Below are 27290 nucleotides of genomic sequence, written 5' to 3'. Positions count from 1 at the left end.
GGCACTCTCCCAGACTCTTCACAGAAGTTTCCAAACAAGCCCAGAGTTCCTCTGGAGGGCTTTCCTCTCTGCTGTCTCCGAGAACAAGCTCTCCTCTTCTCCTCTTCTCCTCTTCTCTTTCTCCTCGGCTGCTAGCGCAAACACAACACATCCACCATGGAGGCCATCAAGAAGAAAATGCAGATGTTGAAGCTGGACAAGGAGAACGCCATCGACCGCGCAGAACAGGCTGAGATCGACAAGAAAGGTGCCGAGGACAAATGCAAACAGGTAAACTCATTCACTGAGACTCTCTACCCGTCCATGTTCAAGTTAGAGGGAGTCGAACGAGATGAAATCAGGGAAAGTGTGAGGAGGTGTTGTCTAAGCAGTGATAGAAATGATTTATTACTAAATAATGTATAGCCAGAATTTAAAAATGAGAAAGAAGTTTCCCTAGAGAGCTCACAGAAATCATATAGTTTGACCTTCTGTGTATAATCTGACTCTCTGTGTTCTGTGTGATGAGTGATCAGTAATCATGTGGTTATTGGCATCAACTTCCCTCCCAAAACCAATGATTAATCCCAGTTTATGATCCAGCATTTGTGATACGTGGAGCTATTAATAGTCTTGTTCCTTAAGACCTGTCAATCACGACTAACTGAAGCGACCGATGCCAAATATAGAAGTGTAAATATGTTAGTATATTTACGCAGGTATACTTTATTACAGCCGGTTGATTAAGAGGAGGGCCGCCAGTTTCCATGGCTGGACTGAACTCGACAGCACACACGGGCCCTATTTTAGTAAAAGCCATTTAAAGAAGGCTTTTCCATCAAGGATACGGTCCTTCTCCATAACTGAAGTGCAGCTGCTTTTCCATGATTGTTGGAGCACATGCATTATATGTCCATTTGATTTTGAATCAGTGATCTCAAGATATCTCATTTATTAGAGTTGGATTGGTCATGTGCTCCGATCATTGATCTCATGCCGTTTTTGTTTGAACAAAGACTGTAATTTCCCGAAAGCTTGGGAACAACTCCCTCTATTCCTGTCCCAAGGCCTCAGTTGGTCAGCAGCACACATGCTGTCCTTGAGCTTTTTCTGTCCCGCTCCACCTTCATGAAATTCTTCAACATAATGGGATCAAGGCTCAGTCCCGTCCGGAGCCACAGTGGATCGCGCTCCTCATACCTGTGTTCCCGACCCCTGTCCCGCTCCGTCAGACGGGACGCTGGGACGCCATCCATCATGAGTGCATTGTCTCGGTTTATGAGCTGACCGATGGCTCTCTATAAAGCCGTGTCTATATGTGCAGCGGTGATGGGCTGTGTCCCGCCGGCCTCGCTGGCCCCAACCCAGCAGTGAATACAGGCTGGTTTATGACACTGAGTGTGTGTGTGATGGGACGGTTAATGGGCTGTGGTTTGGACGTTGACTCTCCACAGCTTCATATTCCCAATGACCCGTTTATGAGACGGGATTTAGAGATCATCGTTTATCACTCAGTTCAGATGGAGGACACTTTACTTGATGAGGAATGATCTTCCAAAATGTGGAGAAACACAAGTTTATGAAAGAATATCTTTGAATAAAATTAGACAAAACGCTTTTGACCTCCTCATTTTACTGTGTTTTCAGAGACGGACCCGTAGTTTTAGCTCTACACGGGTGTTACGGGTGTGGGTCAGTCATATTTAGTTGTGTTTGTGGGGATCAAATGTCATTACAATTACTTTTTCCAGGTGGATAAATGGCCTCTATATGGACAATGATTTAATAAAGGGACTAAAAATGCAAAGGTTTCTGCGCAGGTTTATTGAGCGTGAGTGTGTGTGTGAGTGTGTATGCGTGAGTGTGTGTGTGTGTGTGTGTGTGTGTGTGTGTGTGTGTGTGTGTGTGTGTGTGTGTGTGTGTGTGTGTGTGTGTGTGTGTGTGTCTGTGTATGTTCAAATTTTTCTAAATTGAGGAATTTATTTTCTTCATGAGGAAACAAGCGTATAAATCATTCAGAATGAGTTTTTTTTTAAATGTAAAAATGCAGAAAGTTTTGTCTGATGAGTATGTTCCCCATAAAACATGAAAACCCAACGTGTGTGTGTGTGTGTGTGTGTGTGTGTGTGTGTGTGTGTGTGTGTGTGTGTGTGTAGCTGGAAGAGGAGCTCCTGGCCCTGCAGAAGAAGCTGAAGGGTGTGGAGGACGAGTTGGACAAATACTCAGAGTCACTGAAGGACGCTCAGGAGAAACTCGAGCAGGCCGAGAAGAAGGCCGCAGACGTGAGTGACACACACACACACACACACACACACACACACACCACATCATCACATATGTCTCTCATTCAACCCGGGTGCAATTACACACTGCCTTTCTAAAGAACACACACCACTGACACCTCATTAGAAGGCTAAATATTTCTCATGAATCCCACAAATGCAAATTCAGGAATATTTCACCCTATAATTAAAAGAACAAAAATGATATTATGAAGCCTATAGTATTTCAGAACCATTACGGATCACATATGTGAACCTGGACCACAAAACCAGTCACAAGTCGCACGGTATATTTGTGGCAATAGACAACAATATTTTTTTATGGGTCAAAATTATCGATTTTTTATTTTGATGCCAAAAATCATTAGGATATTACGTATAGATCATGTTCCATGAAGATATTTTGTAAATTTCCTACCGTAAATATATCTAAAAATTTATTTTTGTGAGTGGATGCAGCAACATTGACTTCATTTGGGCAACTTTAAAGGAGATTTTCTCAATATTTAGATTTTTTTGCACCCATACAGATTCCAGATTTTCAAATCGGCCAAATATTGTCCTATCCTAACAAAACATACATAATGGAAAGCTTATGGAAAGTCATTAAACTTTCTGATGATATATATAAATCTCAATTTAAAAAAATGTACCCTTCTGACTGGTTTTGTGGTCCTGGTTCAAATATATATATATGGATAATAATACATATGTATCACAATGATACGCACACAGTATGAAAATCGTAACTGTCATAAAAATAGGCCGGTGTTCAAAAATCATAATATCCAGAGTTCGTAATGCGTTCAGCTCGCGCGCGCGCGCCCTCGTGTGGCTGCCGTCAGTACAGCGCATGCGCATGCGCAGCTCAGAGCTCGAGCTGTCAATCATCCTGTCAGCAGCTGCTCTGGAGAAGGTGTCGAGCAGGATCATATTCTCCAAACACTTCATAAACACTGTCAGCTCCTCGTGCTGAGACTTCTCCAAACACTGGGATCTGCGGATGGACACGACAGAGTGAGACTCATAGCGGCAGTAAAGGGTTAACTAACAGCTGGCATGATGTTTCCAAAGCTAAACACACTCAAACTAAAGAGTGAATGTGTGAATTCATATTAAATCTCAATATCCAGTACTCTTCATAATGATGACCAAAATAAAAGTTACTTTCATGTATATAGTTGCTATTCTGTACCACATCTAATACATTTTTGTTTTGGTATAAACTATATTGTTAGGTTTGCACTTTGCAGTGTTAAATATTAGTATTTTTGCAGTTCCCTTTATTAGGGAGCCCATCCTGCTCTAGCAGTAGGCTATAATACATGACAATTATTAACTAGTTACATCTGGAAAACAAGTCACGTGTTCATGAGTTACAAGACTTTGGAAACACAGTAGAAGTTTTTATAAAATATATCATTGCCTTGAGTTCTTCCATTAAACATGAGGTGTTTAAGTGTGTGTCGGGAACTCTCAGCTCTGTGTGTGTTGTACTGTATTCGCACCATTAGTTCGTGGCCAAAAAAGGAAAGAAATCAGAGGAATGCAGTGATTTGTTTACAGTGAAGTGACGTCAGGACTTCCAGTGCTTCTGTTCAGAGTCCACTGAGGACAGTCTGACTGAGACATCCTGCTTTATGGGTGTGATTCACTTTAATTCATTTGATTTGACACAATGATGAAGATCAAATGCACAGTTTGACTACATTTGACAACATCTAGACAGCAGGTGACCAAGAGTGCAGTAGATACAGTAGGCCTAGTCTATAAGATAATTTAAATCTATGTATTCATAAGCCTCGCCATGACATCATTTTACATTCTTTTAACAAAATGTCCTAATTTCACAAGTTTCACATTGAGTCATTATATCTCTTGTATCTAAACAGACATCAGAGCCAGGAATGCAGAGCTGCAAACAATCAGTAAATAGGATTGATCCAAACTCGAAGGTGCACAAATTGAGTGGTTAAAGTCACAATGAAACGGAAGTAGAAACCTTTAAAGAAGACAGCCCTGCTGTGAGCTACGAGATTGTTCATCGATAGTATTTGCTTCTGTTGAAGCCGTCGGTCAATTATTTCAGCTTATTCTAAAAATAACCGTGTTTACCAGTGGAATTCCTGGTGAAAAACTACATTACTTATGATGCTGTACAGAAATACCACCAATCAGAGTGTCGAAACAAGCAAACCTGGGCAAAAGATCTCGTTAGCTCCGCCCACTCCCATGATGCACTGCGAACGACGAGCTGATCTCCTTACACTCTGAAAATACTGAAATATTTGAATATATATGCATATTTTGCATTAAACTTAAAATGTTTTATATATATATATAATCAACGTTTTAAATGGGTAGTTTTATATTTCTCTTTTGTTTAATTTGATTATGCTGTTCGCAATGCTTCATGGGATTGTAGTTTATTCAGCCACTAAAGCCGCTCAGTCTTGTACCTCTTTCAGTTTCAAATACTTTTTAGCTTCAAATCAAAGTTTGTAGTGTTGTGGTTGTCTTGGTTCATGGCTTATAACTCTTTAACGAAAACTTTATAAAATCCCTATATGGATTTTACTACTACTAGTCCTAATAATAATAATAATAATAATAATGATAGGCTATTAATGATTTCAATATTTTAAAAATAAAAACTATAAAATAAAAAAAATCACTTACTAAAAATAGTTTTTTAATTTGCATGTCATATGACCATTAACCACCGTCAGACAATCGTGAATATGCGAAAGTGTCCTTAAATTATTGAAATATTAACCTTAAATATTGTAGGGTACTTCAAGTAAAAAAAAACTGTTTTTAACGTTGGGGTTCAGCTCACAAAAAGTTTGTGTGGCTACTTGTAATGAAGTATTACAGTCTCAATAATACTGTTATTTGTATTAATATAATGTGAAGGCACAAATCAGATCTGTGCGATGAGCTCCTTCCTCCTTCCTGAGATTGAATTATTAAAAACAAAAAATAGCCTCCTCACTTCAAAAAATGAGTTGTGCTTAATTTTAGTTTAATTGATTAAGACATTAATGTTTAATAAGTAGGCTATTTACAAACATTATTACAAACATTTTATGAATGAATAAACTGTGATGAACGCGAGCAGGACCCCTGATACATACATCTCTGAGACGTTTATTACTCGTCTCCCAGACAGCAGGATAGTGTCGGCCCACATCCGGCCCACATCCGGCCCACATCCGGCCCGTGTGTGATCCATGTGCAGGCCTACCGGATGTGGGCCGACACTATCCTGCTGTCTGGGCTGCAATAAGTCTCTAAAAAAAGGACATTTCCTGTCGGATGTTAAATAGACGTTCAGAAAACGTCTTTAAGAGGTAGAATGTAAAACTGATCTTTACAGATGTTTATCAGATGTTTGTTGTACACAACGAGGTCTCTCTTCCACTGGAACTAGACTCGCTTACGGCCGTTACCAGTGATTATAGTTTATGAAGTTATAAACATGGATATTTTTCTTACAAAATCACATGGCTTTGCTTCAGAAGGCCTTTATTAACTCCCTGGAGTCGTATGGATTACTTTTATGATGGATGGATGCAAAAACTCCATTCACTTCCATTATAAAGCTGGAAAGAGCCAGGATATGTTTTAATATAACTCAGATTGTGTTCAGCTGAAAGAAGAAAGTCATATGGATGGCTTGAGTGTGAGTAAATCATGGGGTAATTTTCATTTTTGTGTGTGAACTAAGCCTGTACTGAGTGCTGAGGAGAATCCCTGGATCTGACACTAGTGAGGGCCTTTTTATTGCAATAACAATAGAGGGATACAGAGTCATACAAAACACTTCAATCTTTAAAAAATGTATCAAAAAATCAATCATACATCATGATCTAATACATCAAGTAGCCTATCCTTTTCAACAGCTGAGATGTCTTACTCTTAACGGCTTTACAATTGTTCTGTACTGAAGTCAGAGAGTCGTAAAAAACCTTTAAGTCAGTCGAAACTAGTCTACCATTGGTACATTTTGCTTTATGTGGCCTATATGATATTTACCAAATAAAATGTGAATTTTAGTTATATTATCCATTTCCAATAAACCGGTATCAAAATCCATAAACAAGACCATTATATCAGTTATAGTGACAAATTTGTAAAACATCTCAAAAATAAACATAAAAACTTTGGAATGGATCAAAATAATTTGGACTTCAAAAATATTTTAACGTGAGTTTCTTTGAATTTATTAGGAATTACATCATTATTAATATCTGACCACAGATTCAGGAAAAAAGGGAATGAAAATCCTGTCTCCATTTCATCAATGCGTTAGGTCAAACACTTGTTTCTTTAGCTGGTAGTGACAGGGAGGGTCTGATCACCTGAGAGCTGCGCGCGCATCTGTTCACCGGCGTCAATCCGCTTACGCTGTTTCTCCCGCTGAGGCTCTGAGTAATAAACCTCTCGGCGGCGATTCATTTCGCTCTGAGCTAAACTTGACCACTTCTGGATAAAAACACTGCAGGAATAACTAAACCAAGCCGTGTTGAGCATGAACGCGTGATTATAGAGCGGTCTCGCTGCTGTCCTGCCCGTGTCGCGGTGTGTGTCGGCGTTGAGAGCGCTGTCCGCGGGCATGGCCTCGGTCACCTCGATAGAGGCCGTGAAGAGGAAGATCCAGAGCCTCCAGCTCCAGGCGGATGATGCCGAGGACCGGGCAGAAGCCCTGCAGAGAGAGCTGGACCTGGAGCGGCAGGGCAGGGAGAGAGTGAGTGAGACACACACACCGATCCTCTCTTCACACACACCGGCCTGCTGCTCACCTCAAAGCCTGTTCACTGCAGTGTGTGTCAGTGCAAGAGCAGTAACAGTCTGCTGTGTGTGAAGGGGCCTTTACAGGCCAGGGGATTTCATGCTGGGGTCCGGGGCCACAAGGGGGAAAGTCTGTAAAAAAAAAAAAAAAAACCATGTTCAAAGATAATACAAATAATACGAGTAAAATAAATATGGAAAAAGTTAGAAAAAAAATGTGTTATTGCAATAAAAAAATTGGTAAATTAATAATCTGTTAAATAGATGAATCAAGATTAAAATAAAAAAATGAAAATTTTGATTAATGTAAATAAACTGAATTAGATTTAAAAACTGCATTACTATAGTTGAGTGGCTTAATAGAATTTAAGATTTAAAAAAAATTCTGTGTATAAATTGGGTGTTCGTAAAAGATACATGCCTTTCCCATGTTAGGATGAGGGTCCCTCACATGAAGATGGTCATATTCAGGGGTCTGTGGCATCTAAACGATTGAAAACCCCTGTTGTAAGATCTGGATGACCGCAATATCTTTATTAAACGCTCGTATTAGATGCGGATGGCAAACCGATGTTCTTCAATGTAGTGTCGTCGTATGCTCCAGTTTTCTTAAACCAAATCAAAACATTAATTTCACTTTATAAACACATTATCCAGATTCCAGTTTCCATGTAGGTAGAACAAACAGTGAATGAAACAATATCAGCAAAAGAAGTTTGTGCTTGAGGTTGAACAGGTGAACTTGAGCTAATGCTAATGCAGGATTAGAGTTCATATAGAGGCCAGGTGTGACGCACAGACTCAAATCATCTCTCACATCAAACTTAAGCTCTTTCTATGACATGGACCTATAGATATGTGAAACCAGTGGTCAGTTAAAACAAGGGATTATGCATGTTTTCGTCCTCCTGAAGGTGGACACTTGAGTTCATCTGACCCAGAACAGGATAATCCTCTTGTGTTCTTGTCATCCGGTAAGAGAAGTGGTGGTTGTTTAAATCGGGATAGACGGCAAATAGACCTTAATCAGGGTAGCGCCAGATTTCACTTCTGACACGAGTGAAAACAAGGGACAAAAATAGTGCATTCAATGGGTTGTGCTGTTGTCCAGCTGATGACACGACTTTACAGACACAAAAAAAGATTCAGTCGACAAAATCTCAGTAAAACAGTTGTGAAAATGCACCTTTATATAGTGTGTGCCATTGTAAAGACTGTACGTCTATTCCTCTGTCTCGTTTTCATCCGTGTTTGATTCAGTATGGTGTCTAACCTGACTAAAGTCTACCAGGGTCTGAATTTAACGGGGGCTTGGGGCAAAATTGCCACCAAAATGAATAAAAATGCCTCCAAAAACCAAGATATGGTGCAAAAAGTCTCCGTGCAAGTTCTTGTGTTTGCAGTATCACACGAGCAAGAGTGCTGTTTCCCAGATATCAGCACGTTTGCAAATGTGATATTAATTTTATACAACAATTTAACAAACAATAAGTTAATAGGCTATTAGATGGTCAAATCAGACTCAATTTAGTCTGTTTTTGCTCTATTTTGCCAACAAGAATGCATCTTAAAGGGATACTCCACTTTTTTGGGGAAATAGGCTCATTTTACAGCTCCCCCAGAGTTAAACAGTTGAGTCTTACCGTTTTCGAATCCATTCAGCCGATCTCCGGGTCTGGCGGTACCACTTTTAGCATAGCTTAGCATAGATCATTGAATCGGACAGGACCATTAGCATCTCTCTCAAAAAAATGACCAAAGAGTTTCGATATTATTCCGATTTAAAACTTGACTCTTCTGTAGTTACATCGTGTACTAAGACCGACGGAAAATGAAAAGTTACTATTTTCTAGGCTGATATGGCTAGGAACTATACTCTCATTCCTGCGTAATAATCAAGAAACTTTGCGGCCGTACCATAAGTCCAGCAGGCGTAATGATATGACGCAGTGCCTGAAAATAGTCCCCAGCTCGGTAGACTATAGGGTCGACTATTTTCAGGCGCTGCGTCATATCATTACGTCATAAAGTGCAGGTCTTAGTACATGATGTAACTACAGAAGAGTCAAGTTTTAAATCGGAATAATATCAAAACTCTTTGGTCATTTTTTTGAGAGAGACGCTAACGGTCCTGTCCGATTCAATGATCTATGCTAAGCTATGCTAAAAGTGGTACCGCCAGACCCGGAGATCGGCTGAATGGATTCGAAAACGGTAAGACTCAACTGTTTAACTCTGGGGAGCTGTAAAATGAGCCTATTTCCAAAAAAAGTGGAGTATCCCTTTAACATTAGAACCATTGCGTGTCTCAGAACAACACGATTTCAGTTTCGTTACTGAATGAATCAACGTTTTTGAATGAATCGTTCTAATGAATGACTCGGCGACTCACTCACTTGAGTCAGCCGCTTTGAACCAATCACTTGAGTGAATGATTCAATGACTAACTTAAGGCAAGGATTTGCCGCCACCTACTGGTGCTTTTAGTATCATGTAATTTTAGCTGAGGGACAAAGATTGAATGCTGTTTTTGTTTTCAGTCGAGATTGTAACAATAGTTCTGGTTAAAGAAATAGAATGTGTTTATAAATAGACTATTAAGAGCGAAATATGAGATAACATTGTAAATATAACAGAGATAAAGTAGCAGCAGCCGCATTGCATACAGTGTTGTTGTCCGTCTTTTTCTCCTCTGTTAAAAATGCATCATTATTAAGAAAATGCATAAAAAGACAGTTCTCAAAACTTTGGTTGTGCTTTGGCTCTGACCAGCTCTAAAATATAAATCATTATTCTTCTATGTTTATCAAAGTGTATTTGGGTAAATAATGAGTAATCTCAAAGTAATCAGAGATTTAATTGCCTAGAAAGTGAAGATAACGTTACATATGCACAAATTACGGCTAGTTACATGAGCTAGTTTGATGTTGGTAACGCCAAATTTGGAACCAGAGTTTAATAGCAGTAATTTTCAGTGTGTGACTGATCTGACTGAGCTAGAAGATCAGTAACAGGATTTACTGTAGAACATTTGCTTGTCCAGTAGGCCAGAGCAAAAGCGTCAGATATGTTGCTTAGATGTTTTATTTTTGTATTTTCACCTGGATTTTGCAATGAAAATAGCGGGCGGTCATGGCCTTAACCCACAAAAGAATTAGGCCACCTTTGTACTGAGCACTGTGGTTTTGCTAGTACAACTATTGTTGTAAGGATTTATTAGAGGGATGACATCAGACTTGCCCTACAGACACGCTGTTTTCTGCATTCTTTAAAATGAGAAACTGACTAAGCATTTATTCATGTTCAGTGCATGCTTTATGTAGTGATGTGGTCCAGTGTTCCCACATTTGACACAGTAATTGCAGTGTTAGCATGTAGTTAGCTATTAAAGAACTGGACAAACAGTTGACACAGTGATCTCAGCCCTCTTTACCTAGTGAACTTTGCATTTTTAAAGTTTAACTTTCAAATCCAGCAATCCATGCATTCAGAGAGAGAATGTTACTGTCTCTGATGGGAAAATCTGCTTCTTTGTAGCCACAAAAAAATTGGAATGGGAATCATAACAATTCATAGGGAATGCATGAAATGATCAAATGAATTGCTTGAATGCAGTCACTTTGGATAAAAGCATCTTTCATTTAAATGTATTGTGTATATATGTAACAATTCTGATTCCTTAACGGTTCAATCAATGTAGTGATTTTGAGAGAGAAATATTTTGAAAAAAAGTTAAATCATAAATCTCACTCATCTCAGAGATCCACTGGTTGACGATCACACATTGATCTGATTGGTTACGAGGTAGTTTGTGACATCAGAAACACCAGTGATTTCAAACCGTGTTTTTGAGACTGTCTTTGGTTCACTGCAGTTTTAAGGAGAAAATACTCAGCAATGTGGAACAAGTGTGTCGCGCACGTGCTGAGAAGTGAAGCTAAAGCATTCGATCGCCCCCTGGTGGCTGTCTGCAGTATAGCTCATAAACTCCGCCCTCTCCATGTAATCGAATAGGACGTGAGACAAAACAAAAAATCCAATTACACTTCAAATAATTATTTTCTGAAGATGGTTTCTGTCCTTTTAGGTAGTTCTTATCACACAGACGTATGTTCAAGTGTTTGTTTTACCAATAAATTTGGTATTAGTTAGTTATTTGATGCTATAAAACGGGGTGTGATAAGATGATTGACGTTTCTCCTCCTAATCTCCTCCATATCGTTTTAAAATACAGAATTATGTATAGAATTCAAATGGATCTGATGGGGGCGGAGCTTCAAATGCTAGAGAGCATTTGATTGGACAGGAAATCTGATGAGAAGCTGAAGTGCAGAGTGATGTCATCAAAATCTCTGATCCATATTGGCGGAGTTTTGAATGCTTATATCTTCTATATGCAAAATTTGTCATTGTTTTGGAGTACACTAGCTTATAGATAACAGTAAGACTAACATATTCATACTAAAAGCCAAAAAATTTTTATCCTGCCTGAAAAGACCATAAACACTACGGATAATGTTCGAAGTATCAATTAATGTAGATACATGTATCTTAAAATCTATTCCTGTGCGTCTGATACGCTGCGAATCGGGTGATTTTAGCTCCGTGTTTTGGCTGTACGTCATTGATACCCTCGTAAGATCGCCGCTCGAACACGCAATGAGCGATCCAGTCATTTATACAGATCAGTGCGTGAAACACTAACAGCCTACGCTTTTTAAAAGACCTACTTCTGAGGAAACAACAATACAAAAATGATATGTTGTTGGAGTCAGAGGAGTTGGAAAAAACAAAAGGAGGAGTCATTAAAATGTTCCACTTAATTTGACATTAATCGAAAGATTTTCACGTCACATGTCGCGATAACCTTATTCAAACAGTTCATGGCGAAGCCCATTTGTCCAGCATGTGTTGCATTGAGTGTTGTTGCTGTTCTGGCAGGCGGAGGCGGAGGTGGCGTCCCTGAACAGGCGTATCCAGCTGGTGGAGGAGGAGTTAGATCGAGCCCAGGAGAGACTCGCCACTGCGCTGCAGAAGCTGGAGGAGGCCGAGAAAGCTGCGGATGAGAGCGAGAGGTGTGTCCTGCTCACACTCATTCCCTCTTATCACTGGAAAGCTGCTTTGAAACAATCTGTATTGTTAAAAGCGCTATATAAATGAAGGGGACTTGAGTCCACACCTTAACCACACATCTGGGCTTTGTTCATAGCCGCATCTGACTCACATCCATTGTTTAATATGAACAAAAATAGACAGCAAGATTCAAGCCAGATTTGTAGATGGTTTCTAGTAGTTTTTTGGTCATTGGAGATCCGTCCAGTGTGCCTTCATCCCGGGACACTGGGATCGACTCCAGCATTCCCAATGACCCTACATAGGACAAGCAGTTTTGAAAATGGATGCATTTTTTTATATATATATACTTTATTTATGAGTTTCAAGACAATATGAAAACAAACCAAAACAAAAGAAAAAATCATCTTAAATCATAATACCCACAAAAAAAAACAAGTAAATAAAAGTGTGGCTTAACAAAACAATGAAAGTCCACAGTCTGCATGATAAATGAACATTTTACTGAAAATGAAAGGGAAATTAGATTCAGTCTAGGTCAGACAATAAAACATGGATGCATGTTTTCCCACAATACTAGCTACTCTCTTAGGTCTCTTGGTAAAGTGGACAGTCAGTACTAGATATCTTATGCACTGTGTGAACAAAGCCTTGGAGAACCATGAGGAAATACCTCAATCCTGTTTAGTCTGTTCATGGCATTGCCTGAATGTGTGCTTTTCTCACACAGAGGAATGAAGGTGATAGAGAACAGAGCAACGAAAGATGAGGAGAAGATGGAGATCCAGGAGATGCAGCTGAAGGAGGCCAAACACATCGCTGAGGAGGCGGACCGCAAATATGAGGAGGTGAGCATGGCACAGGGTTAAACTACTGCTGGTCACAAGGGAATTTATTGGCTGCTGAATTCTGAATGGCTGCTAGTGGCCATCTATGCTGTGGTGTCCGAGCTCATATAGTATTTTTGTTGTTGTTTTAGGGCCGAAGATGAGTCATTATACCTAAACTTGAATGATTGTTTATTGGGGATTGACTTCCTTCTTTTTAACTTGACTTTACAGATCTTTGATATTTGCTGTTTGACTGTAATAAGTGAATAGCTGTAAAATCGTGTGTATTGGTGTGTGTGTGAGTGCAGGTGGCGCGTAAACTGGTGATTCTTGAGGGTGAGCTCGAGCGCTCTGAGGAACGAGCTGAAGTGGCTGAGGCGTAAGTACATGCAACTCTTTCGTTGAGATTGGACTATTGCATTATTATAAAACATCATTAAATAGAAACATCAGTAACCTTGTTAGTTGCAAACACAGTGGTGTCTGTAGTCATTGATGTTTCTGATACACTTTGTTTTTTACAAAAATGTGTGAACAAAAATGTATTGGTTTATTCAAAAATGTATGGAACATATATGTGCCCACATTATGATGGTAACAAAAGTGCATTATAAATGTGTTTGCATGAATAACTGAGTTTGATATGCATGTCTGTGGTCCCTGAAACAAATGATAAAGCTGCATCCAGCTAAATGATATTATATCTCAGTTGTCATTTTGAGTGGACTTGACAGACCTGATCTCTGTCAGAACTGGAAGGATTCCCACAGTCTTCAGGGGCTGCAAATGCTCTGTAATTAGTAACAGAAGAGCTCTCAGGGTCATTGAACAACAGCAAGGTTTCTGATTGTCCTTTCTCCCCGTTTTCCAAATGCATGCTCCGTTGTTCCTCATCCCATGTCTCCCCCATTACCTTCCCACCCCCCACCCCCCACACTGGCCTGTTGTGGACTAACCCAGTCGAGTCAGGCAGCTGGAGGAGGAACTTAGACTCATGGACCAGAATATGAAATCCATGATGGCCGGAGAGGAAGAGGTACTGCTGAGAGACTGACGTAGCGTGCTAACGCCGGCTTCTTTATACTTGTCCTCTCTTTCTGAGGTCTGTGACCTCCTCTGCTGCTCTTCTCGGCTTTATCCCTGTGCCAGTGAAACGCATCTTTTGCAGAAAGTAAAGGGGCCTCAACTAGAACCTTGGGGAATGCCACACTTTAATTTCTGCTGTTACGTAACAAATAGCTTGGAAAAGGATTGCTTTTTCATTACTTGAATAAACATATTAAAGTAGCTAGCTTTAACCTCTCAAAACTGTCATCATATTCTACATTGCATGGACTTCTTTTTCTATAAATAGTGGTTTATGAGCAACGTTCAGGACTGTGATTGGTCCATTGAGGTTGGGGTCTCTTTAGCTAAAATTGCTGCCTTTCCTGTCTTCTCAAAGTGCTGTCTCTCTCCTCTCCTTTTCCCTTTCTTTTCCTGCATCTCTTGCTGTTGTATAGCAAATCTGGTGACCTTGAGGAAGAACTGAAAAATGTCACCAACAATTTGAAGTCCCTGGAGGCCCAGGCTGAGAAGGTAGGCAGAGACTCATAGCATTTGTCAGCGTTAAAGGTCCAAATGCCCTGCTGTAGTGGTGTTCTTCGCACAACATATTAGTGTGTCACATATGTCTGAATTTTAAACCAAACTTAAAATGAGATTCCCCTTGTTAAAACAGCATTGTATAGAGAGTGAGATTAGCCAATGAAGTGAACTCTTTTTCATCAGTTCTGTTGGTCAAGTAAAATATCTTTCTCACACTCACAGTCTCCGTAGACTTCACTGCCATCTCTCTTGCTAAGCTATGCATTGCTCTTCTTCTGATTTCAGATGCAACAATATATGTGGCCTATACATAATTTTTTCAATATTGAATGACTGCAGCATTAATGATATTATTTATTTTTTATTCCCCAGTACTCCACAAAGGAAGACAAATATGAAGAGGAAATCAGAGTACTCACTGACAAACTCAAAGAGGTGTGTATTCCTTTCACTATACTGAAACTACACTGCTCCGTCATGATGTGTGCAAATAAAAGCACAGTTCATACACAATGCTAATGGTTTTCAGCAGTTTTTGGACTTCAGCTGCTCTGAAATCCAGACATGGACAGCTCATTATTAAGTCATAATCTTCCCTGCTTTCTCCCTACTATGGTTGGGATTAGGTTTCTGACCAATCAGGTTGCAGTCTCCCCAGTGTTTGAACCAATCAGAAGCAGTCTCAACTGTGTAGTGCTGGTGAACTTGCTCTGGGCTTGTGCGTTTCTATCCAGTGATAAACACAACGCGAGCCACTCTGAATTTGACACTGTTATATGTTATCTTCCTCCAAAACATGTTTATTGTGTTTCATCTGTGCGTTCTGAGACCCAAGTCATTTATTAAATATGAAAATTATTTTATACAGTACTTTCTCCTACTTTTCTTAGTGATATTTAGTGCCAGTTTATCAGGAAGTGACAATTTTGGATGCTCCTTTGAAGGCATCTGGAGAAAACCAGCTCTATACTTAACAAAGCACCTGAACTGGAAGCCATGTGACCTGTTTAACAGCATACTGAAGTTTGTTTCGCATAACCCCCATAGCACTGTTGTTCATGTGATATTGCTGAAGTGATCATTTAGTCCAGATCGACTATTGGAAAAATAACCATAGTAAAATGTTCTACTGTCTTCCGCTCAAGAGTTCATGAGAATGTTGATTTTCTTTCCCCAGGCTGAGACACGTGCCGAGTTTGCTGAGAGGTCTGTGGCGAAGCTTGAGAAGACCATTGATGATTTAGAAGGTACACCTTCAAGAGTTATTGCCTGTAAACAGTGTACTAATGACAGAATAACTGCAATGTTTGGACTTTGTGTGTATTAGCAGTTTTGATGACTCACTCTTCATAACATGCCACTTCCCTTCCATGTTTTGTCAACCATAATTAGTAATAGGAAAATGGAAAAGCTGTTTAGCATGAGCAAAATGAGCTGGTTAATACTAACACTGCTTGAAACGGTGAAGGCGTTGTGTGTGTTGGTTTCGGCTGATGGATCTGGTGTCGTTTTGATGCACTGAAACTGCATGTCATCTGTTTTTTGGTGAGGTGACTGACACCTTAGATGTTCAGTGAGTGAGTAGACGACACGCGAGAGCATGTATCGTGGGTTTTGCGGATGAAGTTTCATTTCCGAGTGACTGATCAAGATGACTCTGAGTGAGGATTGCTGTGCCAAGGTTTTCTAACCAAGATCTCACACTGTTGTAGTTGAAGCTGGCCTCTGTGGTTCTCCATCTGACGGCATTATTTTGTCTTTTTCTGCTCATTGTGTGGTTCTGTCTGTGTGTGTGTGTGTTCTCTTTGGTCGTTCCTCTGGGATGATGCACAGATGAGGTGTACGCTCAGAAACTCAAGGGTAAAGCGCTCAGCGAGGAGCTGGATCTGGCTCTAAACGACATGACTACCCTCTAAACGCGCTCTTCTCCGTCTCATCCTCATCCTTCTCCTCTTCACTGTCCATTTGGCTAGTTGTGTTTTGTTTTCTTCTCCATGTGACTTTGAAACGGACATGGGTCTGATGGAGGTCTCAAGTCTTTCTCTCCTGATTTTGTCATGATCTGTAATGGAAAGGTCAGGACTGTCCGTTTAGCGGTGGTTGATTCGCCTGATGTCTATCAGTGTCGACTCCTCCACTGCACGTCTGTGTCGTATGTGCTGCTTTACTTTATCCTGCTGCTGTAATAAATGTCCTAAATGTCTTCTTTCAGTTTCCTTCTGTTTCTTGAGATTCATTTGTTTGCATGATCACAGATTTATCATCCGTTTTATTTGCGAGAGTAAATGATTCAGGTAATGGTGAAGAATTTCGGTGAATCATGGGTTACACTTTATTTTCAGCGAACTATAAGTTACTTTGCAAGTACATGTCAACTAAATAGTAGACTGTGAGGTTAGGTGTTTGTAGAATAAGCTGACATTAAGTTGCAGAGTTACTTATAGTCAGTATAATGTCTGTTGAGGAGCATATTAAATAAAGTGATAGCAGATATTAACCCTCGGGTGCTCTTCGTGTTGCTGTCAGTCAAAAATGACTAAAGAAAATGTATTTCAATGAAATGATTGCACTATATTTTAGTTCGATACTGTTTTTTATTTAATATTATTTAATATTTAGTATTTTTAGGGGATTTGATAGTACTAGATTATAGTTATACTTCATTTATTCACTTTCTGAGCATGGACCTGAAATAGAAATGTCCAACTTAAACGGTCATAAATCTTGAATGCTTTGGATCACAGACTTCAGTTTGGTGTCTTTATAAGACGACACTTGGCAGATTATTGCTGAAGGGAAAAAAGATAAAAAAAGTTATCAAATGTTACATTTATATATATTTATTTAGTTACATTTATTGTGAAAAAAAATGCACAAAAATACCTTTACCTTTTTTTATACATGAAATACATATATTTTGCTAAAAGTTTTCTCTTAAACTGTGAGAAAATCAAAGCAATAAATCTAAGCAAGCTGTGTTCCAAATTTGAGGTTGATATTTAAAAAAAAAACATAAGTTTGTGTGTCTCGCATTCATTATGAACAATACAAGTGTGACTATTGTTTTCAGGACCGTTCAACCTTTTCGAGCCATGTCCATTTTTTTTTTTATTATATTTTTTTTAGTATTATTATTATTACTATTATTAAACGCATTATCAGTGCGGTTTGGAACGACATGAGGGAGAGTAATTAAGTATTAGCAAGTGCCAAGACCTTTACCAAGTTTCGCAAAATGAAAAAAGAAAAAGTTTCGTGATGATGTAAAAATTTTTTTTAATTAAATAAACACGTAAAACATTTTTTAAAGAGTTAAACATTTTTTAAACAGTAATCAGTCTACTGATACTGTAATGAGAGTTAGTTGGGATGTAGTTGCACATTTGTTGGAGTCAGTAGAATGTGTAGAGTGTTCCTGACTCGTGAATAAGTGCTTAAGAACAGACACTCAGAACACTGACAATAATATATATTCCTTAATGTCTTTAGGACCATATACATCCCTATTGTAGGAAATCTCTGGAGCAATTTCGGGTTCATGCAGACTTTAAAAATATGGCCATTAGACGACAATCTCTCAAGTGTCTTCCTAATGCTAAGAGAGACATTACTAACATAACTAATGTAAACGAATCTAATAGGTTTTTGATAAACTGTATTTGTATAATAAAAGCATCACATCAGTAAAAAAGCATTTTAAAATGTCTGGACTTTGTCTGCAATTAGGAAAACTCATAGAATGAATCCCTTAAAGGGATAGTTCACCCAAAAATATAAATTCTATCATTAATTACTCGCCTTCATGTCGTTCCAAACCCGTCAGACATCACACACAAATTAAAAAAGTAAAGCAATTGTGTCTCTTCAGAAAATTTGGACTAAACCGCTCAATTCATATGGATTCGTTTTATGATTTCTTTATGAACTTCTTGAAAAAGTGGTAGTTGCGACAGATGTCAATGGAGGGACAGAAACCTCTCAGAATTCATTAACAATATCTTCATTTGCGTTGTGAAGATGAATGAAAGTCTTCCGGGTTTGGAACGACATGAAGGTGAGGAATTAATGACAGAGTTTTCATTTCTGGGTGAACTAAAGATCTTCTAAACCTGTATCTTTCACTGTATTTTTACTCGACACACAAAAGGTTAACACTTTGAGAATGGTCATAGGCTTAGTCTTCTCTGTCTATTCTTTAATATTTTTTTTTTAAAGCCATTTTAAACATCAATGCCATTATTGGAAGAAATGTATTTAATTTGACACAAACATGTTTATGTGTAGAACAGTGAACAGCTGAACTATGGCCAGAAAAGGCTTGTATGGTTGGATATGAACCGTGATCCGCTTGGCAAGTGTGTGTTGGAGTGTTTTGTGCAGAAACTGTCGAGTGTGTTCGAGTCCTCTTCTGTGTTGTGTGTGTGTGTGTGTGTGTGTGTGTGTGTGTGTGTGTGTGTGTGTGTGTGTGTGTGTGTGTGTGTGTGTGTGTGTGTGTGTGTGTGTGTGTGTGTGTGTGCACTCCTGTATCCGGCAGTGCCGGGATTGGATGCAAGCCTATTGAAAAGGGCCAAAAGTGAACTCAGAACCACCCAAAGCTTAATGACATGTTCTTCGGCACGCTTTTCATATTAATCACAATGAACACTAAGGACAGAAACATGCAAAAAAAAGTGTGGCGAACCTCTTCATCATCATGAACGTCCATGCTCGGGTCTGCACGCATCACTCTGGTGGAGTAACTCAGACTTGATCAGCAGGATCCTCTTCTGGACGTTCTTCTGCCATAACAAAAGACCATTCAGATTCATTTCAGCTACGCAAAGAATTCGAGATGTACTTACATTGTGTTATAAATTGCAGTCGGACTCATTTCAGAACATAAAGCAGAGTATATGAAGCTGCTTCTGTCGTGTTCTTGCATAGATGCGTCTCTAACGCTACGTTCTGTGACTTCAACTTCTAGAAGACTGAATGATAAAATGCCTGATGCCATTGTTCTCTTGAATGTGTTGTATTTACACAGCTTGAGGTGTTCCTGAAAGTAGGGCTAACTAACTCAAGTAAGTTAGTTGAATAACTCTGAGAAACCAAGGTGTCCTTGTTACAGTTTAACATTTAAGTTCTGAGTAATATTAATTAACTACATGTTAAGTGAAGTTAACCCTTCTGTTAACATCTCAGATGACTCCTTTAAGAGCATAAATCAGCTGCGTTTGACTAAACCGGACAGATGTTATTACGTCTCCTGTCTCTTAATATATCAACTTAACATCCATGGGTTCGCAGCCTCCAAAACAATGTTATAGTTATTACACTTCTGCCATCATTGAGGTCAGGAGAGACTTCTGTTTGTGGAAGCGTAGTTTAGAGGATTCACTGCATCTGAATGTTATATTTTGTATGTGGCTAAATAGAAAAAATCATTTATAGTGGCCAAAACTAATTGCCTAAACTCTTTAAAATGTATGTTTATCCGGGGAAGTTTAAACCACAAACCTGCGTGTATCAAAGCTCTACAGGAGGAACATCTGTGGCCTCATATAAAGAAGAATATCTGATCAGAAAACTTGATTTTACTGCTGTTGAAATCTCTATCCTCTCTTTTTCTTCCTTTCATCTTTTTGACTTCTGTGTGTTTGGGCCTCACTAGGTTTTTACATTTTGGTATATTGCATAAAAATACTGAATGGAAACATTAAGATGTGAATAACACTCGCTTGAGGTGAAACCTCTTATTTGCTGAGTGTTCATAAAGTCCAAAGAAAATACATTTGCAGAATAGTTTCTGAGGTGTGCATCGAGGTCATGTGACTTGGCCTGAAGTCGTAAGTGAAACAACTTCCATTTCTGTTTTATGTTATAACCAGCAGTGACGATCTTCTTGTGCTTTTGCAGTATTGCTAGGGGTTTTCCCACATAAACTTTGATGCAACCACAGAATAACAAAAACTCATAAAAGGTTCTGATAAATGGAATATGGGAACCGAAAGATACTGTACTCCACGGGGGGTTTATCATGAATATGATAAAGGCACAGTTATATATTACAGGTTTAGGTGCAGTTCTTTACAGTGTGTGATCAACCGTTCCTCTCATTTCTATAGTTCCTATATCATAATTGTCAAGATTTGATTTTATGTGATACTTTTGTAATTTAATTAGGTTGTGTATCAAGGCTGTCTAACCAAGTGTCTTTCTGTTCTCACATCTCCAGAGAAACTAGCCCAGGCCAAAGAGGAGAACCTGAACATGCACCAAGTGCTGGACCAGACCCTTCTGGAGCTCAACAATTTATAAAGATGAAGTCTTACAGCTCCGGCCTGGCGCTCCGGCTCTCCCGGTGCAGATCTGGGCTTTCATCAGTCAATGTCTTAGTCACACACTCGCTTTTTTCTTTACAAACAATGTCTTGTACTAGTAGCAAAGCCAGCAGTACTTTAAACAAATCAGTATCTTGGATTTTTAATATTTGTAATAAATTAATTGCGACTGTCTAATTTGGTTTGATTTATTCTAAACAACATGTTTACTACAAATGTTGTTTCCTCCAAAGTCAACGTTTTGACCTGATAAATGCTGTAATTCTCCACTTTGGACTTTGGACCATACCAACTATTTAAAAGAAAGTTTTTGCACTTTTGAGGTTACGAGTTTTTAAGCTTTTTCATTGATTTGTACCAAAATGCTCAACCTGTGAGTGTAACGAATGTCTCAAATCACCTGTAAAATTGCATAAGGAATGCTCAGTATGCAGTGCTGCAAACATGTGGCCTTTTTGTGAAATTTGCTTTTCCGAATGCAGAATATCTGACATGAGTCCAAAAATGTAATTGTGCTGATGTACCCTTGCTTGTACAGGCCTAAATTAATTAAAAATGTTGTGAAAAAGCATTAGGCGACAATAAAGCATTAGTTATAATGATCTAAAATTGGGCCTGTATGACATGCTTATGGTTTTGACTCTAATGTTTGTCTTTTGTCGATTTGACAGATCTGACCAAATCTGTGAAGCGTCCTGTAAAGCACATTGAATAACACACGCTACTCGAGGTGATGATCATAATACTAATGATGGGGTTGCTTGACGGGAATGATGTCACTTTATGTGAAAGAATGCAATGGATTTGATTAATTGTGGGATTTTTTTATTCTTTTTTTTTTACATGGTTTAAAAGAGTCTCATTGTTTAAAACTCCTCTAATGCAAATCACTATATAGTAAATCCTACTGAAATCAATGGAATTATTTGGTATATAAAAGGGATATAGTTTCAATGAAAATGTCAAATGTAACGAATTATTCTTACACGCCTTTTTAAATAATTTCTTCAATTTAAAGTAGCCTCACCCATTTATGTATCCTATGCAATTGTTTGAGCTGTTTGATTATTAAAGTAATGAAAATAGAACTTTGCCTTTTGACGATATATTTACATGCCAATGTTTTTATTGAAAAATTAAGACTTCTCAAGAAGTCCGACACAGAGTGGTGGTGGCAGATTAAACACTGAATTAACACAGTTTATGGAGCGATTAGTGAGTGTGTATTTGTGCCTTGCCATAGTGAGTGTTTATGCACAGCTTTAGTGAGGAAAACAGATGTACACTTAATAAACACTGCTGTGCCTTTGCTTTCATATTTTTTTTGTATTTTAGGTGTAAGAGAACCCCTTAAAACCCTCAATGGTAAATCACCATGGAAAGTCAGCAGTTGCAGGAACTCAGACCTCCATTTCAGTTTCTATTTTGTTAATGTGCAACATTAGCACAAATCTGTATGGTGTGAATATTGATGTGAAGAAAAAATAAGGCATTTTAACATAAGGCTGCAACATAAAATGTGAAAAATAAAGAGGTCTAAATACTATCTGAATGCTGTGAACATTTTAGTTACAGTAGGTGTGATGAATAATGTTTTTGATAACTATCCGTTGCGATATATATATATATATATATAGCGTTGCGTTGTTGCATATATAATATTAACTTTTATAGTTCTATTCATGAGATCGCATTCTTCCATTAACCCTTAACCAGGCAACGTGCAGCGCAGGATACACACTCTTTATTCTCTTCTAGGGGCATGAGAAAAAACTTTTCATTTAATTCTGTGATCATTATCATAGTTGTATGTGGGTCACATGACTTGGTTCAAATATTCTGTGCTCGTTTTGTCAGTTAGACTTAAAGCCAACATGTAGTGTTGTGACAACACAACACTACAATGTACGTTGATAACGTAGTAATGATCGTGCTGGACATTCTGACTGTAGACAGTAATAGGGCAGCTTATCATGGGAGATACAACTCATAAAATCCAAAATATATAAAATATTTAAACAATGATATTTTATCAAATTCTGTCTGTTATGAGTTTCTTCAGAAGTTTTCCTTTTCTCTTTAATTGCATATTAGCCTACACTCCTCTTTCCACCAAGGTACAATCTTGTCTTTCCTCCTCCCTTTCCTGGAATATTGATGACGTTTTGTGTTGACACTGACACTGCAAGCTTATAATTTCAATGCCATAAACTCCAATTGCTTCACTAATTTCTAAAAATTCTCCCTAATTCACTTTTTCACATTATCCACCAGCCAGTACTTTCTTGGTACAATTTTTATATATATATACTACTTGCCATTAATATTACTGTCACTAAATGGTCACTGCCGATCATGAGTTCCCTTAATTCATCCCAATGAGAGACAAGGGTTTGATCAAATACGGTCTCCAAGCCCATGTGTTCACGTCCACCATACTCACCATCATTACTGCACAGCACTCTTCAGCTCGCCATCCCATCGCATCCTTCACTGTTCCTCCCCTATACAGTGTTTTGTGCATTAAAATTCCCACACCAAACTCTTTCTTCATTTAAGCACTCTGTAATCGCTCAGCACCAAACTTCTGTCTACGTGGATTATAGAAGTTTGTTTACATTTACTATAACTATTTCTGCCCATACTCCAACTTTTTTTCGCTTTACTTGAGCTTCTGATATACACTCACCTAAAGGATTATTAGGAACACCTGTTCAATTTCTCATTAATGCAATTATCTAATCAACCAATAACATGGCAGTTGCTTCAATGCATTTAGGGGTGTGGTCCTGGTCAAGACAATCTCCTGAACTCCAAACTGAATGTCAGAATGGGAAAGAAAGGTGAGTTAAGCAATTTTGAGCGTGGCATGGTTGTTGGTGCCAGACGGGCCAGTCTGAGTATTTCACAATCTGCTCAGTTACTGAGATTTTCACGCACAACCATTTCTAGGGTCTACAAAGAATGGTGTGAAAAGGGAAAAGCATCCAGTATGCGGCAGTCCTGTGGGCGAAAATGCCTTGTTGATGCTAGAGGTCAGAGGAGAATGGGCCGACTGATTCAAGCTGATAGAAGAGCAACTTTGACTGAAATAACCACTCGTTACAACTGAGGTATGCAGTAAAGCATTTGTGAAGCCACGACACGCACAACCTTGAGGCGGATGGGCTACAACAGCAGAAGACCCCACCGGGTACCACTCATCTCCACTACAAATAGGAAAAAGAGGCTACAATTTGCACGAGTTCACCAAAATTGGACAGTTGAAGACTGGAAAAATGTTGCCTGGTCTGATGAGTCTCGATTTCTGTTGAGACATTCAGATGGTAGAGTCAGAATTTGGCGTAAACAGAATGAGAACATGGATCCATCATGCCTTGTTACCACTGTGCAGGCTGGTGGTGGTGGTGTAATGGTGTGGGGGATGTTTTCATGGCACACTTTAAGCCACTTAGTGCCAATTGGGCATCGTTTAAATGCCACGGCCTACCTGAGCATTGTTTCTGACCATGTCCATCCCTTTATGACCACCATGTACCCATCCTCTGATGGCTACTTCCAGCAGGATAATGCACCATGTCACAAAGCTCGAATCATTTCAAATTGGTTTCTTGAACATGACAATGAGTTCACTGTACTAAAATGGCCCCCACAGTCACCAGAGCTCAACCCAATAGAGCATCTTTGGGATGTGGTGGAACGGGAGCTTTGTGCCCTGGATGTGCATCCCACAAATCTCCATCAACTGCAAGATGCTATCCTATCAATATGGGCCAACATTTCTAAAGAATGCTTTCAGCACCTTGTTGAATCAATGCCACATAGAATTAAGGCAGTTCTGAAGGCGAAAGGGGGTCAAACGCAGTATTAGTATGGTGTTCCTAATAATCCTTTAGGTGAGTGTAGATTCGTTACTTATTTTGTTCATGCAAATTTGTGCAAACCTTTATGTTTGGTTAAAGGTAGGGTAGGCAATTTCTGAGAGGCTAGCTATAGCGAGCTAGCTTTATAAGCAAGAGACCCCACCCTCACTTAGGATAACGTCTCCAAATCCACTTCTGGAGAAAAGCAAGAGGTAGGTTACAACTGTACTTCGGTTTCTTTGCGGGGACACCGCCTTCACCTGCCATGTCTATCGGCTCGCTTTCGGGTTAAACTTTCCGCGACTGCGCAACTGGGTTATAGGTTGCCAGGTTGAGGTGACAAACGGGTTGAAATTGTATATGGTGTGTGATGGATTGTGTGAATAGCATGCATTTAATACAAGATCTGGCAACTGGTCAACATTAGACAAACATATTGGTCCGATTATTCATAAAGGAGTTTGGGCCATATAAATTACAGGAGTTTCCCGGGAGAAATAACAAACCGGGAGGGGTCTGGGTGATAGGGCTAAACAACGGGAGAAACCCGGGAAAAACGGGAGTGTTGACAGGTATGATCGTATCATTGCATTCGGACCGAATGCAAGGATTGGACAAACATGTTATGTTCCTGAGACTTCCACAGAAGATATGTGTACATGCTTTAGTATTCAGACCACTTCTGTTGGTGACTGCTATCAGGATGTGAAGAGACTTTCAGCCAGTATAACAAAAAGTGTTTATAAAACAAATAGCCTTTCAGTTTGAAATATGTAATACCTGACTTTGATTTGAATTATGATGGTGAATTTCTGGTTAGCAATAGTTAGCCAATTACTTCACTGATAAATGCAGATTCTTTAAGAGTCGTCCCTTATTCTTACTTAAAAAAAAAAAAAAAACTCATGCGTAAAAAAGCCCTTAAACAATGTAATCTTTTGAAGGTATTTTTTGATAATAACCCCCTTGTGTAATATTAAATGTTTTTCATTTTTAAATTTTTTTTTTATGTTTCTTAAGGTTTTTGTTGTTCAGCCTACTTATTCTGTGTTTGCTGCTATTTGGGCTTTATGGAATTGTATTAACCTTTGTGTTTTATAGCTTTGTTTGGTATCTTGTATCTTCCTTCAAGCTATAATAAATAAATAAATAAAAAACTAGCCTGTTTACTAGCGATAGCGGCGCTCAGCGGCGGGAGCGCGCGGCGCAGGCACGTGAACCCGGAAGCGCAAGCCAATCGTTTAAACGAAACAAAAGCCCTCGGAAGTGTCGCGTGTGTTTTTTATTCGGGAAACAGAAACTGAAGATTAAGTTTAAAAATGTTACCAAACAAAGCGCTGACTGAAGAACGATCTAAACCGCGCCACTATTATCGGGTTTATTAGTTTTGATGTCTTAGTTTGTCTGTGTAGGAGAATTCTGCGATCAGTCTGTGTTGTAACGCGGTTTAAACGATCTCTGATTGATGGAGAATTAAGTGAATCTGTGTCTAGGCATTGTTCGTGTTTGGTGTGTTTGTGTTCGGCTGTTGACTGTGAAGAGGAAGGTGCTCGTCCAGAATGACTCTGGCAGTGTTTTTTGGCTGTGCGTTCATAGCGTTTGGTCCAGCTTTCGCCCTGTTTGTTTTCACTATCGTCAAAGATCCGCTAAGAATCATCATTCTGATCGCAGGGTGAGTCACGTGATCACACTAAACTCACGTCATCCACAGTCAAATACTTTAATCCAGTTATTAACAAAAGCGTGTTTTATTCATGCATGAATTATTCAGTGACATGGAGAAGACATTCAGTTTCTGGACAAATCAGCTTTTGATAAGATATTTTTCATTAAACATTATAATGTTCAACAAGTCAGCAGTTTATGAACATTGATATGTTAAATAAGTCTGTTTTCCATGAATGAAGATCTGCATGTTTGTGAGGAGTCAGCAGTCATGTGTGTGTGTGTGTGTGTGTTCCAGGGCGTTCTTCTGGCTGCTGTCTCTGCTCCTGTCCTCTCTGGTGTGGTTCATCGCTGTGAAGGCCAGTAACGGGGCGCAGGACCCCACCCTGCACAGGGGACTGCTGATTTTTGGGGTTTTCTTCTCGGTCTTGCTCCAGGAAGTGTTTCGCTTTGCCTATTACAGACTGCTTAGGTAAGACTCATTATGGCGTGCCATAAATGATAAGAAATCCTCAGTGCCAAACATGACATAGTTTCACATAGTTTCTCTTAGAACGGCTCAGATTCCAGATCTGTTTAAGACTAAAGTTTATAACAGAGATCATCACCATACACTTTCCCACTTGATTAATCACAGTACATTAAATTGTAAGGTGATGTAGTTACACGTCACTAGTTCTACTGCTGTCAAACCGATTAGTCGTGATTAATCACATCTAACATAAAAGTTTGTGTTTATGTAGTATATGTGTGTGTAGTCAACATTTGAAGTGGATCAAAAAAGTTCATCAAAGTTGTCCTAAGATAAGAACGGGTATTGTTCAAATTTCATGTATAACTTTGATGAAAGGTTTTGATCCTCTTCAAATGTTGACTACTGTATATATATTATATTTA

At 39.0% G+C, this 27290-nt stretch overlaps 2 protein-coding genes across 9 annotated transcripts in view; both read left to right on the top strand.

Moving 5' to 3' along the window:
• tpm2 (tropomyosin 2 (beta)) lies at positions 1-21772 on the top strand. 8 transcript variants are annotated; one of them, XM_082156870.1, is made up of 9 exons: positions 1-270; positions 2136-2261; positions 11997-12130; positions 12859-12976; positions 13267-13337; positions 13919-13994; positions 14918-14980; positions 15723-15792; positions 20760-21772. In XM_082156870.1, the coding sequence occupies exons 1-9, from the start codon at positions 157-159 to the stop codon at positions 20840-20842; spliced, it is 855 nt and encodes a 284-aa protein (XP_082012996.1). In that variant the 5' UTR covers positions 1-156; the 3' UTR covers positions 20843-21772. The 8 variants fall into 8 exon arrangements, with proteins under 8 accessions (XP_082012996.1, XP_082012995.1, XP_082012994.1 ...); XM_082156869.1 differs by lacking the exon at positions 20760-21772 and adding an exon at positions 16379-16748 and having other exon boundaries at positions 2-270; XM_082156868.1 differs by lacking the exon at positions 13919-13994 and adding an exon at positions 14461-14536 and having other exon boundaries at positions 5-270.
• Positions 21773-25953: 4181 nt separating this feature from the next.
• LOC309488610 (gamma-secretase subunit Aph-1b) overlaps positions 25954-27290 on the top strand; it is an 11902-nt gene continuing 10565 nt past the window's right edge. The window contains exons 1-2 of the mRNA XM_082156875.1: positions 25954-26400; positions 26692-26865. Of these exons, the coding sequence (XP_082013001.1) occupies positions 26288-26400; positions 26692-26865 (287 nt within the window). The 5' untranslated portion in view covers positions 25954-26287. The remainder of the gene's footprint in view (positions 26401-26691; positions 26866-27290) is intronic.

The sequence above is a fragment of the Leuciscus leuciscus genome (genome assembly GCF_965113295.1).
Source record: "Leuciscus leuciscus genome assembly, chromosome: 24".
Lineage (NCBI taxonomy): Eukaryota > Metazoa > Chordata > Actinopteri > Cypriniformes > Leuciscidae > Leuciscus > Leuciscus leuciscus.
This window is presented reverse-complemented; position numbering and strand designations above follow the sequence as displayed.

Coding starts and splice junctions, on each gene's coding strand:
- tpm2 (XM_082156870.1), top strand. CDS start 157: ATGGAGGCCATCAAGAAGAAAATGCAGATGTTGAAGCTGGACAAGGAG. Junction 13,338..13,918: donor CGAGCTGAAGTGGCTGAGGC/GTAAGTACATGC, acceptor GGACTAACCCAG/TCGAGTCAGGCAGCTGGAGG. Junction 13,995..14,917: donor TGATGGCCGGAGAGGAAGAG/GTACTGCTGAGA, acceptor TTTATTCCCCAG/TACTCCACAAAGGAAGACAA.